General features: G+C 44.6%; 1 protein-coding gene across 11 annotated transcripts in view; it reads left to right on the top strand.

The window, feature by feature from the left end:
- The window catches only part of fbn2a (fibrillin 2a), a 168,160-nt gene that overhangs the window by 30,526 nt on the left and 122,796 nt on the right, over window positions 1-14,838 (top strand). For 10 of the 11 annotated variants that reach the window (XR_012386197.1, XR_012386196.1, XR_012386195.1 and 7 more), the window contains 4 exons: window positions 2,864-2,983; window positions 3,223-3,348; window positions 5,331-5,453; window positions 5,781-5,903. Coding sequence is in view for 7 of the 11 variants with exons in the window: in XM_073914544.1 (XP_073770645.1) it covers window positions 2,864-2,983; window positions 3,223-3,348; window positions 5,331-5,453; window positions 5,781-5,903 (492 nt within the window). In the remaining 4 variants the exon portion in view is untranslated. The remainder of the gene's footprint in view (window positions 1-2,863; window positions 2,984-3,222; window positions 3,349-5,330; window positions 5,454-5,780; window positions 5,904-14,838) is intronic. The other variant, XM_073914545.1, reaches the window with a different exon arrangement.

The raw sequence follows: 14,838 nt of genomic DNA, 5'->3' as shown, positions 1-14,838 counted from the left end.
GCATAAGTATATAGTGCATAAGTGCACTCATTGTGCCTTTTGGGACGCAGCTATTAAGTGTTGTACACTTGTTATTGCGGTGCATTGTGGGATTTATTGAGTGCACATCAGAATGTTGATGGTTTCAGGCACAATAGCTACGTTCCAAACGGCACACTATACACTATGCACTCAACAGCATAGTTTATGAATGTAGTGACGTCCCAAATGGAACACTTATGTTTTTTTTACCAAGCGAAAATTTAAAGCATTTCCCTGATGATGTTTGACGGTTGCCAAAATAGTGAAATAAATGACCAAAGTACCAAATAATACCTGCCATGAGTATAACTGTATTTACCATTGGGAGGCGCTATAATCACTATCGTAGGAGAATTTTGCTTTCATGATCTAAAATAAATAAAATTATCCAACATGTGCGCTTGATAGCTCCGCCCCTTCTGCTACATGAGCAAAGCCATGGTCGTTAAGTGCTTGAAGTGTCCATAATTCCACACTTCAAATTATCGGTTGAATGAGTGCATCATCCTGGTAATTAAAGTGCACTTAATATTTTTTAAGTTTTCAGTATGAACGCACTATTTACAATATTTATACTACAAAATGGCGTAGAATAGTGCATAAGAATGCGATTTGGAACGCACCTTCTGGCTGCTCCCTCAAGTAGAGCAAAAGATCATGTGATAAAAAACTGCACAATGTTTATTTTGCAAGCACATGTTGTTATTCATTAAGTGAGCAATTAATCCATACAAGTTAATCCACAAAAAACATTTTGGTGATCTTCAGTCAATGTCTCATCATTTGTTTCAGCGATTGGAGTAGTGCTTCTCCCTCTTGATGTCAGTTTGACTGCTTCAGCCTTAAAGTTCTTAACCATGTCCTTCTTACTAATTTCTACTTGGAATAAAAGCCACACACCCTGCTTAATATTTAATTTTAGTTGGAAGTACATCAAAATACTAAAATAAAATTCTCAGCAACTTCTGGTTCACATGGACTTTCAGGGGCATGGCTTCGGATACAGCTTAAATTTTAGTTTTTTATGGCTGTTAATGGTGTTCATGTTCTCCTGGGTGTTGGTACTTGAGCTGATAAGCCATAATTAACATCAAGTGCCATCAAGTCACTTTTTTATTGGCACAAGATGGCAGTGTACCTTCTTTTGATAAATGACAAGGAAGTACAGGAGGATTTGATAACTCTGCTTATAAGAAAGGAAGACCGAAAAGTAAAGTAAAGAATTATGAAATGACACCTGAATCCGCGGTTTCATAGTAATCATCCACCTGCCACCCGCCAGCACATATACTTTTATCTGATATATATATCCGCACCCGACCCGCATCCGATCGTCACTTTAATAGTTCTAATTCTTTGTTTTGGGCATAATGATCAGACATCGTGGATATAGCAGATTCAGTGAGCTAATCTGCACATCTCTGATAGCAAAATAATAGCCTATGTTAATCATAAACATTTTAAATGAATATTTATTTATAAAAACAAACGTTTGTCTTTGGATAACACTTTTCTTCATTTTCAAATAAAGAAAGTAAAAATAGGACATTTTAGCTTTTACAGATACAGGAACAAGATAACAAAAAGGGTGCCACTTCAGCCTAAACCGCAGCTATGTGGTGTTTACTTGGCCTTTTTTGCACTGTGCAAAAACAGAATAGCATCTACTTTGCCTAAATTCGGGCGATTCCTCATCGCCTTCAAAACCCAGGCCAGCTGCACTGAATGAGCATTTGCTTTCGCCGCTTGTTGTAGGAATGAATAATATTCTCCTCGCAAGGCACTGCAGTTGTGTAAATAAGCAATGTTGTTTCTCCTTGATTGATAGCAGATTTTCCTCTGATGACTCCTCTAAATAAAAGTACTCTTGCACGTCATCCATTATTATCTGCAAAGCTCACTCTCTGTTTTTTCGCTGGTCCACTGCCATGTCCCACTACATCCACTCGCAACCCACCTGCAATGAATCATAATGTATTTTTTATTTCCCGACCCGCCCGATCCGCAGATTATCCGCAGCGCCCGCTGATATAACCCCCATCCTCGCATCACTAGTGTGCAAGTATAGTGTGTCCACAGTCATACTGGAGTGATGTAAAGACAAGTCTCTTTTTTGCTGTGTGTGTGTGTGTGTGTGTGTGTGTGTGTGTGTGTGTGTGTGTGTGTGTGTGTGTGTGTGTGTGTGTGTGTGTGTGTGTGTGTGTGTGTGTGTCTGTGTGTGCATGATCTTTGTAAAGGCATTGTGTATGACTCATCATTGCAGGAAGGCTTAAGTTAACTCCACAACAAATACATCTAATAATCATTGGGAAAGTTCTTACTGTATTATTTCTCACAAATGTTATGTGAGAGCTGCTTTCCCTTATGTCTGTCACTGTGCTGTTTGTCTGACGCAGCCATAGATGGGCGGGGAGGACTAGCATTAAAGGCACAGGAAACAAAATCATGGAAGAAAAGGGAGAGTTTTACTATCTTAATGACTTGGTGGTGGCATTCATGTGGGTTTAACTCATAAATATGATTTATCCGTCATGTTTGAAAGCACCATTAGTTGTGCCTGGATTTTGGTTTGATTTGTGTTTTACTTAAATATATTTCGTATGGATTTCTGTTTGCCATTGCCTTTTTTTAAAAAATCACTATAATTTCTCTAAAACAATTACAGGCCACTTTATTTGTCTTTTGCCTACAGTGTGTATAGAATAACAAAATAATTATAAATGTTTAAGAATCTGAACGAACCACACACACAAAAAACAAAACAAAATGCAAATCAGAAAAAAGTTGTCCACAAAAAACTGCATTCAATGATTGAAATGAGTGATCTGGTGTTTCTTTTCAGATGTAGATGAGTGTGAGTTTGACCCCTGTGCTAATGGAAACTGCATCAACACTCCTGGTTCCTACTACTGCAGATGCCACACAGGCTTTCTTAGGGTTCCAGGCAAACAAACCTGCATAGGTGAGAATATGCAATAATTCTATATTTCATTTTTCATTCCAACCGTCACTCTGGTTATCACAATGTTAAATGTAAATAAACCAAAAAATTACCATATCAGGCTAATTAACAAATTTAACTTAACATAAACTATGACAATGTAGGTAATCATAAAGCTACTTTAAGAAATGCGGGCAGTTCTCCCAAAGATGAAGACCTTTCTGTGATGAAGCTATATTCTTTTATGTGCTCGTATGTAGATATTGATGAATGTCTTCAGAATGGAGTGCTCTGTAAGAACGGCCGCTGTCTGAACACTGAGGGAAGCTTTCAGTGCATCTGCAACTCTGGATTTAAGCTTTCACCTGATGGGAGAAACTGTGTAGGTACGACATTATCCAATATGTCGTCAACACATTTCAATACATAGCATTATATTATAATAATATTTACTTCCAGAGAATAACTTTGCTATAATATAGTTATTGCATTAAACTAATGATTAATGCTTTACTTGAATGAGTGTTCATAAGACTGCCATAAAACCTTTATTATCATGTCATGACACGTCTTGAATATGAATGAAATTTTGCTTACATATGTCAACTGTCATTAAGGGCTCTATTTTGACGGTCTATGCCCAAGTGCAAAGCGCAGGGCACAAACACTTTCAGGGCATGTCAGAATCCACTTTTGCTAATATAAGGATGGAAAAATCCACTTTGCGCGCATGATCTAAAAAGGTTGAACTTATTTTCTTAATGTGTCAAAGGTGTGTTTTGAGAATAAACCAATCAGAGTCTCATCTCCCATTCTCTTTAAGAGCCAGTCGCGTCACGCCATAAACGCATTCGCTATTTACATGACGTAAAGTAAGTGTAAGTGGAAAAAACCGAGCATTTCACTAGCAATAAAACATTTAAACAGAACATTTGCAGCACGAGAATGAGAGATAAGGCATCTCATAATCTACTTTCACTTTCGTGGATAGGGAAACCTTGTACGCACAGATATCAATTAGCCTATAAATAATTAATTTTGTTTGTTAAGTGCAAAGATTTGTTTCTAAACTATTTCTAAATTCAGTTATAATTTCCAGCAAACGAATAAATGAACAATAATAACGAAGTGTGTTCAAAAACCTGAGTTATATCCTAAAACACATGTTGTGCCCCATATGATTTAAAACCTGACAAGTGGACAAATCTAAGATTATTTTTAATAAATCAAATATAAATATGGATATAATAAATAATACTGCTAATAATAATAACATTATACAAAAGCAAATTGTTATGAATGAAGTAAAAAGCTTCCCGAGATGAAGAAGACATGAAGGCAGTGGTTTTTAAATATATGTAGGCTAGAAAATATGCTTTGTAATATTTTAACCCTTTATGTTTATATCCTATTTATATTCTTATTTTATTCTATATATATATATATATATATATCCTTAATATTTTAATTATTTTTCATTTGTAAAGATATTTGCGTATTGCTCTACATCTTGTATGTAGTAAGCAGTGTGTAAGCGAGGCGCATAACTAACGCGCTCTGTGCTCGACTTTAGACTGGCTTTGTTTTGGTCTATTGAAAAATCTATTATAGTTTCTCAAAATAACAACACGCTAGCAATGCACCTCAGAACGCCTTCCTTTTTAAACCAGAATGCCAATGGGCGCACATATGATCGCAAATGCATTTGCTATTTAAACAGTGTGTCGGAAAACGTCAAAACGATTCTTGCGCCAAGCTGAAACTAGCAAATAGCAATTGCGTCGCACCTTGCGCCACATTGCGCCAGGTGTATGATAGGGCCCTAAGTGTCATTCACTCAGTTGTCATTTTAAATGGAAAGATGACATTGTTTGGGATGTCTTTGTTATGACAACTGGACATTATCAAGACAAAATAACTTGTAATAAATCTATCAGAAACGTGATTGTCAAGAGAAAATTATAATTGTGTTATGAATTTAAAACCCCAACTACAAAGGCGGAAAATTAATGTCAATAAATTTCATGTAATGTCATTGAATATTAATGATGCTCTTACAAAATTATTTGATAGAGCATTGACACTTTAACTGAGAAATGTTTATGGCAAAAGTGATCAAAAATAATCATGGAGCAATTATAATGGCATCATGACAATCATGTTTATGACACGTATATGACAAGTTAAAGCTCTCCCATCTCATGATTATAAAGGTGTTATGACAGCCTTAAGAGCACCCTCTTTGAGTAAAGTGTTATTATATAGGTCTAAATTAAATGAATATAAATAGCATAATAAGGGTGGGTAGTTATGAAGAATGAAGAAAACTTTCAATGATGTGCTTTAAGTTTCCTTTATTATTAATCAGATCATGATGAATGTGCTGCCACAAACATGTGTCTTAACGGCATGTGTATCAACGAAGACGGCAGCTTTAAATGTGTGTGTAAACCTGGATTCACCCTCAACTCTAGTGGACGATACTGTACAGGTGAACACTGCTATTCCTCTATTGTTTCTTAAAATAATAATAATAAATTACAATTCCTAAAACATGTTTAGGTATGGTATAGAGCAGGGGTGCTCAATCCTGTTCCTGGAGAGCTACCTTCCTGCAGATTTCAGTTGCTACCCATATCAAACACACCTGCCTGTAATTATCACGTGGTGTTCAGGTCCTAATTAATTGGTTCAGGTGTGTTTGATATGGGTAGCAACTGAAATCTGCAGGAAGGTAGATCTCCAGGAACAGGATTGAGCACCCCTGGTTTAGAGTATATTTTTGAACAGAGTCAGGTTTTGTGTTTCTTCCTCACAGATATCGATGAGTGCCGGACTCCAGGTGTGTGCATGAATGGACGATGTGTAAACACACAGGGCTCTTTCAGGTGTGAGTGTTTTGCAGGTCTTACTGTTGGAATAGACGGCCGAACATGTGTAGGTAAGAGCCAGATGAACATACTTGAACTTCTTTTTCCATTTAAGAGTAAAAATAAGACCTGTGGTTGAAATAACTCAATACTTTTAACTCAACATGAATTACACACATTATTAATAAAACATAAATTATGCAGTTATTTTTTTAAAAACAACATTTTCAATAAGTTACTAATTAAGTTTTTTATTCTGTGAGTGTGTCCAATTTATGTTGTAAAACAAAACATAGACATATTGTAAAGTTACATTTATCAAAGAACCCGTTTAAGTCATTTTAAGGGAATCAAAGTTGAATTAGGGCCTACTCGCACTATGCTATCCGTACCGTGCCCAGGCCCATTTCCCAGATCGTTTGAGAAGTGTGAGTGCGCTAAATCGGGCAGTGAGCGCTGTTCACTTGGGCTTATGCATGTGTATGAGTGCAAATCGCACCTAAGCCCGAAACTGAAAGCAAGACGTGACTTTTAAGGGACTGTTTCATATGGATTTAATAATCATTCTTACTGTTCAATGAACGCAAACTGTTGTAGTTTATTAAATACGCAAACCCCTCACTGCATGACAGCTGCACCTTCAGCAAACCTCCCAATTCCTGCAGCACGAGGGAGTGTCAAAAGTGGCTGATCTGTTCAGCGAAATATCTGTGAACGAATAAAGCGATATAGCTAGATAATTTTCCACTGTGCTGAGCGAGAGCACTTACTGAACAGCGCAGCATCGATGACGTAAGCGTGCCCAGGCCCGATTTGGAGGCGGGGACAAGCGTGCTTTGGCCCGGTTTGAGGCAACTGTGCATAGTGTGAGTACGGCCTTAGTCTTTTTTGTTTTGACATTTGGGTGGCATGGTGGCTCAGTTTTCATGTTCTTCACTTGTTGGCGTGGCTTTCCTCCGGGTGCTCTGGTCTCCCCCACAGTCCAAAGTCATGTGGTATGGGTGAAATGGGTAAGCTAAAATTGTCCGTAGTGTGTATGAATGTTTCCCAAGGATGAGTTGCAGCTGGAAGGGCATGAGAATCCACTGCGTAAAACATAAAGTTCATTCCGCTGTGGAGACCCTAGATAAAGAAGGACTGAGCCGAAAAGAAAATAAATAAATGAATGTTTTGACATCGGGGTGGCATGGTGGCTCAGTGGTTAGCGCTGTTGCATCACAGGAAGAAGGTCGCTGGTTCGAGTCCCAACTGGGCCAGTTGGCATTTCTGTGTGGAGTTTGCATGTTCTTGTGTTCATGTGGGTTCCTCCAGGTGCTTCGGTTTCCCCAAAATCCAACATTTCATTTCACTGTGGTGACCCCTAATAAATAAGGGGTTAAGCCAAAAGAAAATGAATGAATAAATCCAGTCCCCTAGTTAATTACTACATTTATTTTATTTAGTTTGAAATATAAATGCATGAAGCTGTCTACACTCGACATAACAAAATTAAATCTTTAGCTGACCAGATTGTCTCGCTGGCTGTTCGCATGATGATCATAGATGTGCATGATGCAGTGCAGCAAATCACCAGCAGCTACAACAGTGGTGACCAGGCCACAGGTTACAGCACACAGGTCATAACATGCTTTAGGATGGTAAATGGGCTCAATATATGTGGATGGTTGGAAGAATGTGGGCTATTGGGATAACACCAAAACATTTTAGTGTATATAAGTTAACGTAAATATTTGAGCTGTGCAAGGTTATGTTTTATAATCATGTTAAAGCATTAATTAATGCAGACAATTGTTTTAGCCCATTTAAAAGCAGTTTTTTTGTTTTTTATTTTAAAAGTACATTGCTCACTGGGTCTAAATACATACACAGACAAACAATTTGTCACAGGAGGAGTGGGATGTTGAACAGTACTGGCTTTGGATGGATGTTATCATGCGTCTCAACCAGGGAGAACATTTGAAATGGGCCGATTTGCTGGGCTAACACCAAACTTAGTGCATTGACTTTGTCTTTAATGTACAATACTCATGCAAATACTTAATTTTACTTTCAGTCTGAGCTCAGCATATTAAAAAACATTTGCTGTAAGCAGTTGTGTTACACAAAATAATGGTTAGCTGAATGAATGTTCTGAAATGAAGCAATGACTTTCTGTGCTCAAGTTAGTTGGGAGTTGTGAATGCAGACTCAAGTTTAAACACAGTAAAACTTTTATCTATTAGTCTGGTTAACTGAGAACAATGTGGTGCAAGGACAAGAACTGAGAACCACTGATGTAATGATCCCTTAATTATAACTACATGCCCTTCTAGTGGAAAATAGCATTGGTTATACATTTAATAGAATCACATTAATGTTTAAGTTAAGATTCACAAATTATTTGTAGCTGTTAATAAGTAAAGGGAACACTGCTATTAAAAAACAACTCTGATGATATTAAGCGTTATATTACACTTTTTAAATATATCATGATTAAAAAATATAGTCATTGATCAGCACTAGTACTGTTGTTATGATCTTTTTAGGTCTAGGGATGTGACCGCAACAGAAAATAAATGATTGGTGATGGATAATGTGCAATGGCTGGAAAATAAGAGAGGGAACTCATCTCCTCAAACAGATGGGCTAGAAACTTAAACACAAGGTCAAATCGAGAAAAAGAGAAGTTTATTTACATATATCAGAATAAAACAAAAAAAACAGGGTATTAATTCAGAAGGGGGCAAGGCCAAAACAACAAACAATAACAAGCTAACTCCTAATATAATCTCTTGGTAATCTGAAACAATAGAAACACAAAAATACATAAACATAAACTAACTCCCTTTACTAATCAAAAACAGGAGAAAACTGATTTCAAAACAAAATGGCACCCACCTTAGCCACAGTCATGTCACCCTGCAGCCCAAGACCGGTTACTCACTGAAGCTAAGCAGGGCTGAGCTTGGTCAGTACCTGGATGGGAGACCACTAGGGAACACTAGGTTGCTGTTGGAAGTGGTGTTAGTAAGGCCAGCAGGGGGTGCTCAACCTGTGGTCTGTGCGAGTCCTAATGCCCCAGTAAAAGTGAAGGGGACGCTACACTGTCAGTGGGTGCTGTCTTTCGAATGAGACGTTAATCCGAGGTCCTGACTTTCTGTGGTCATTAAAAATCCAATGGCACTTCTCGTGAAAGAGCAGGGGTGTAACCCTGGTGTCCTAGCCAAAGTCCCTCTATCGGCCCTTACGATCATGGCCTCCCAATTATCCCCTTCCACTGAATTGGCTCGATCAATGTCTCTCCACTCCACCAATAGCTGGTGTGTGGTGAGCGCCCTGGCGCCGTTGTCCTGTGGCAGCTGTCGCATCATCCAAGTGAATGCTACACACTGGTGGTGGTGTGGAGAGACCCCCCTCATGATTGTAAAGCGCTTTGGGTGTATGGCCATACACAGTAAATCCGCTATATAAATACACATTACATTACATAAAAAAATACACATTACACCTTCCTACTTAACCCTCATAATAAACAAACATACAAATCAACCAGACTCACTTCTCTTTGGGTGAATTATTAGATGTAGTGATGTGACTTGCGCGGAGGCTTCGAAGCATGTATCAAAAATAGATACATCTCGCAGTGAAGCAGTGCACCGGAGCTTGATTCGTTTTGCCATCATCACGTGATCAGTGACGTCCGAAGCTTCATTTTCGCCTATACCCACGAGACTGCTTCGAATTTTGATTCAAAGGTTTAAACACTCTCTTGGGTTAGTAAAGTGTATAGCAAGAGATTAGGCATTGATTACATACATTTCTACTGTTTGAAAGCACTGCACTGGTCCCACACACCAGTAATTTAACTAAAATACAATAGTAATTTATATTAAAAAAGGTTTTGAACCGTGTATTAGCGTATTTTTTACAACTATCTTTAAAGAAAACCACTGCATATCGTTGTATAGTGTTTAATGGAGAGCTGCTGGTGAGTGCAACCTAAGAGCATCGCTCACATAGCCTTCTCCTTAGAGCATTTGCCTCCCATGCAGGAATCACTTGTTCGATCTCCGCTTAGAACGGGACTAGTTGGAATATGATAAATGTAAATACTTTTGAATACCTTGGATGTTACTACAGTCATCAGTGGTGTAACATAACATTCCTTATGTGTAAAAACAACAGTAATTGAGAAATTAGTTTATATTATTATTGTTGTATTACAACATGAATGAGTTGGTCAGTTGTGAACATTTGACATTATTGCAGCGCAGTGCTTTCCCACACTTTAACCAGAAGAGGTCCTCATCGAGCTCTGATTTAGAAAGCTTCGAGTTAGTGATGTGCGATACCACTGGTTCCCCTTCGGGGGGAACTTCAGCACTATAAGTGGATTTGATTTGTAAAATCCACGCATTGGGAGGATTCGGATCAGAAGCCGCTTGTCTGGAGAGTATTGAACGGGCCAATGAATGAAATTAATTGGCAGCGTAAGCTTGCGCAGGTGTGCGACATCTGCAATTATCTCAGCATATAAGCACACCTGAAGCCAGCAGACGCCAGCCTTTTCGCTTCAGATCCTTTCTGAGTGAGTCGATGAGGGTTCCTCTTGCTGATCAGCACTTCAGAGCGAACGAGTGTGTCTCCCGGTCCAGAGTGGGTCTTCGCGGTGGCAGACGGTCGAGCTGGGTTACTCCCTTGCCTGCGGTTCTTTGGGTCCGGTCCTCCAGAGCGGTGCGTATAGTTGCAACTTTCCTAAAAGAGCAACACAGTCGTGCAGCACGTCCTTTTCAGGATGGCGCTCCGACTGTGCGTTTCTGGATGCAGGGGGTTTCCTGGCTCCGGATGATGGACACGATCACTGCATTGCATGTTTGGGGGTCCAGCATGTTAATGCGGTGCTCGCGGGCGGTTCATGTCGTCATTGCGATGCCATGACCGTTGCACAGCTAAGATCGCGGCTAACTTTCGCAAGAGAGCGAGCCACCCCAGTTGCCTCCTGTTCTAAAAAAGCAGCGGGCGCTCGGGCAGATCTGAGGGTTTCAGCGGGAGATAATCCGCCGCCCACGGGCTCGCGGACCTCTCGCTCCTCACGGCGCTCCATCCAAGCTTCGGGTGGTGAGAGTGATCCGTCTAACCAGATGGTAGCTCTCACACTCGCTGACACCGGAGATCAGATGTCCTCCGCGGCATCGGAGGGTGGGCTTTCACTGTCCGACGAAGATCCGGACCCGCTCGCCCCCTCCGGGCAGGTGAGCGCTGTCAAATCGGATCCTGAAGCGGACATGTTAGCCGTGCTTTCCCGGGCTGCTTCGGCCGTGGGGTTGGAGATGGTTTATCCCCCAGCTCCGCGGCCGGACCGACTAGATGGGTGCTACGTAGAGGACCAGAAGGCGAAGCCTTCGAAGCCTCTCGTCCCCTTCTTCCCGGAAGTGCACAGTAGGCTCACGCAGTCTTGGAGGGCACCTTTCTCTGCCCGTGCTGCGTGTGCCTCCGCCCTCACCGCCCTTGACGGCGGAGCTGCCAGGGGGTATGAGGCGATCCCGTCAGTGGAGCGCGCTATCGCGGTCAATCTTTGTCCGCGCGGCGCCTCTACGTGGCGGGGTTTGCCCCGCCTCCCGTCCAAAGCCTGTAGGTTGTCTGCCTCCCTCGGAGCCAGAGCTTATAAGGCTGCGGGCCAGGCTGCTTCTGCTTTGCACGCGATGGCCACCTACCAGCGCTACCAAGCGCAGGCGCTGGCCGAGCTGCACGAGGGCGGGTCCAACCCAAGCTTATTACATGAGCTGCGCACCGCGACCGACTATGCTCTTCGGACTACTTCGGACTAAAAGAGCACTTTTTCCCTTCCCCGGATGTGACTGCACGAGTTCTGCCAGTCCGGGACGCGCTGCCTTCCGGCTCGCAGACTCTACGTGCTTCGCCAGTGGCTCACGAGCGCTGGGGGGACGGTCTCCCTTCCCTCAGCCCTCCAGCCCCCTCTCCGGAGTCAGGGTGCGGAGCCAGAGCGAATCGCTCTCCTCCAGCTCTTCCGCGGGACCCTCGTGCTTCCCGGATCAGCACACCCACTCCGCGCTGCCCCACCGCTGGTACGTCAGCGATTGTAGCGATGACTCCATTAGCGGGGGCTCTGCCTGCCTGGTTAGCGCGGGCCAGCCCCTCGCGGTGGCTCATACGCACAATCAGACTCGGTTATGCGATTCAGTTCGCGAAACGGCCCCCCAAGTTTACGGGCGTGTATTTCTCCAGGGTCAACCCCCTGTCCGCTCCTGTCTTGCGAGAGGAGATTGCTGCCCTCCTGGCGAAGGGTGCAATCGAGCCGGTTCCTCCAGCCGAGATGGAGAGTGGGTTTTACAGCCCATACTTCATCGTACCCAAAAAGAGCGGTGGGTCACGGCCAATCCTAGATCTGCGCGTTTTGAACCGCTGTCTGCACAGGCTGCCGTTCAGAATGCTCACGCAGAGGCGCATTCTCCAATGCGTTCGTCCTCGGGATTGGTTTGCAGCCATAGACCTGAAGGACGCGTATTTCCATGTCTCCATTCTTCCACGCCACCGCCAATTTCTGCGGTTTGCGTTTGAGGGTCGAGCGTGGCAGTACAAGGTCCTCCCCTTCGGGCTCTCTCTGTCTCCGCGGGTCTTCACCAAACTCGCGGAGGGTGCCCTAGCGCCCCTTCGGCTCGCGGGCATTCGCATACTCAATTATCTCGACGACTGGCTGATTTTAGCCCACTCGCGGGAGCAATTGATTATGCACAGGGACAAGGTGCTTCGGCATCTCCGCCTACTGGGGCTTCAGGTCAACCGAGAAAAGAGCAAACTCGCCCCCGTGCAGAGGATTTCTTTTCTCGGGATGGAGCTGGACTCGATCACCATGGTAGCGCACCTCTCCGAGGAACGCGCTCGCCTGTTGCTGAACTGTCTGAGGGAGCTCGACAGCAAACTAGTGGTCCCACTGAAGTTCTTTCAGAGGCTCCTGGGGCATATGGCATCCGCAGCCGCCGTCACGCCGCTCGGGTTGCTCCATATGAGACCACTTCAGCACTGGCTTCACGATCGGGTCCCCAGACGCGCATGGCACGCGGGCACACACCGGGTCTCGGTTACTGCGCTGTGTCGCCGCGCCCTCAGCCCTTGGAACGACCCCTCGTTCCTACAGGCCGGTGTGCCTCTAGGACAGGCGTCCAGCCATGTTGTTGTTTCAACAGACGCTTCCAACACGGGTTGGGGGGCCGTGTGTCACGGGCATGCGGCTGCGGGCCTCTGGAAGGGTGCCCAGCTGCATTGGTATATCAATCGCCTAGAGCTGTTGGCAGTGTTCCTCGCTCTCCACCGCTTTTTACCGGTGCTGGAGCGGCAACACGTGCTGGTCAGGACGGACAGTATGGCGGCGGCGGCGTATATCAACCGCATGGGGGGTATGCGCTCTCGCCGCATGTCTCAGCTCGCCCGCCGTCTGCTCCTCTGGAGTCACCCGCGGCTGAAATCGCTGCGCGCCATTCACGTCCCAGGCACGCTCAATCGTGCAGCCGATGCGCTCTCACGACAGCTGTTACGTCCTGGAGAATGGAGACTCCACCCCGAGTCTGTTCAGCTGATATGGGCGCGATTCGGGGAGGCCCAGATCGATCTGTTTGCTTCCCCCGAGAACGCTCACTGCCAGTTGTTTTTTCCCTGACCGAGGGCTCTCTCGGCACGGATGCACTGGCCCACAGCTGGCCTCGGGGCATGCGCAAGTATGCGTTTCCCCCAGTGAGCCTGCTCGCACAGTTTCTGTGCAAGGTCAGGGAGGAGGAGGAACAGGTTCTGCTAGTTGCGCCCCTTTGGCCCAACCGGACCTGGATATCAGAGCTCTCACTCCTCGCGACGGCCCTCCCCTGGCGGATCCCTTTGAGAGAGGACCTACTCTCTCAGGGACAGGGCACCATCTGGCACCCTCGCCCCGATCTTTGGAACCTCCACGTGTGGTCCCTAGACGCGAGGAAGACTTAGGTAACCTACCGACTGCGGTGGTTAATACCATCACTCAGGCTAGAGCCCCCTCCACGAGGCGCGCCTACGCCCTGAAGTGGAGTCTATTCACTGAATGGTGCGTCTCTCGCAGAGAAGACCCCCGAAATTGCCAGATTAGTGTTGTGCTCTCTTTCCTTCAAGAGAAGTTGGACAGCAGGCTGTCGCCCTCCACTCTCAAGGTTTACGTGGCCGCCATCTCCGCTTATCATAGCGCGGTAGCTGGCGGCACCGTGGGAAAGCATAACCTGGTCATCCAGTTCCTTAGGGGTGCTAGGTGAATTAATCCATCTCGCCCCCCTCTCATGCCCTCTTGGGATCTCGCCCTTGTTCTCACGAGTCTGCGATCCGATCCCTTTGAGCCACTCGAATCAGTATCTCTAAGATTTCTGTCCCTGAAGACAGCTCTGCTGGTTGCGTTGGCCTCCATCAAGAGGGTCGGGGACCTGGAGGCATTTTCGGTCAGTGAATTCGGGCCGGATTACTCTCACGTCATCCTGAGACCCCGCCCCGGTTATGTGCCCAAGGTTCCTACCACCCCCTTTAGAGATCAGGTAGTGAACCTGCAAGCGCTGCCCCCGGAGGAGGCAGACCCAGCCCTTTCTTTACTTTGTCCAGTTCGCGCTCTGCGCATTTATGTGGACCGTACTTAGAATTTTAGTTCATCTGAGCAGCTCTTTGTCTGTTATGGCGGTCGGCAGCAGGGAAGTGCCGTATCGAAACAAAGATTATCCCACTGGATTGTGGATGCCATTTCACTCGCTTATTCGAGTCGAGGTCAGCCGTGTCCCTCGGGAGTTCGTGCACACTCCACTCGGAGCGTTGCATCCTCTTGGGCGCGTGCACGCGGCGCCTCTCTAACAGACATGTAGACTGTAGAGCTGCGGGCTGGGCGACACCCAACACATTTGCAAGGTTTTACAATCTGCGAGTGGAGCCGGTTTCCTCAAGGGTATTAGGTAACCCTTTGGTGATTGAGGAGACAACTCGGTAGGGTGTTGAAACACGCTTGCTGCGCCA

The sequence above is a fragment of the Danio rerio genome, chromosome 10 (assembly GCF_049306965.1).
Source record: "Danio rerio strain Tuebingen ecotype United States chromosome 10, GRCz12tu, whole genome shotgun sequence".
NCBI classification, from domain to species: Eukaryota; Metazoa; Chordata; class Actinopteri; order Cypriniformes; family Danionidae; genus Danio; species Danio rerio.
Note: the sequence above shows the minus strand (reverse complement) of the source record. Positions and strands in the feature narration are given on the sequence as shown.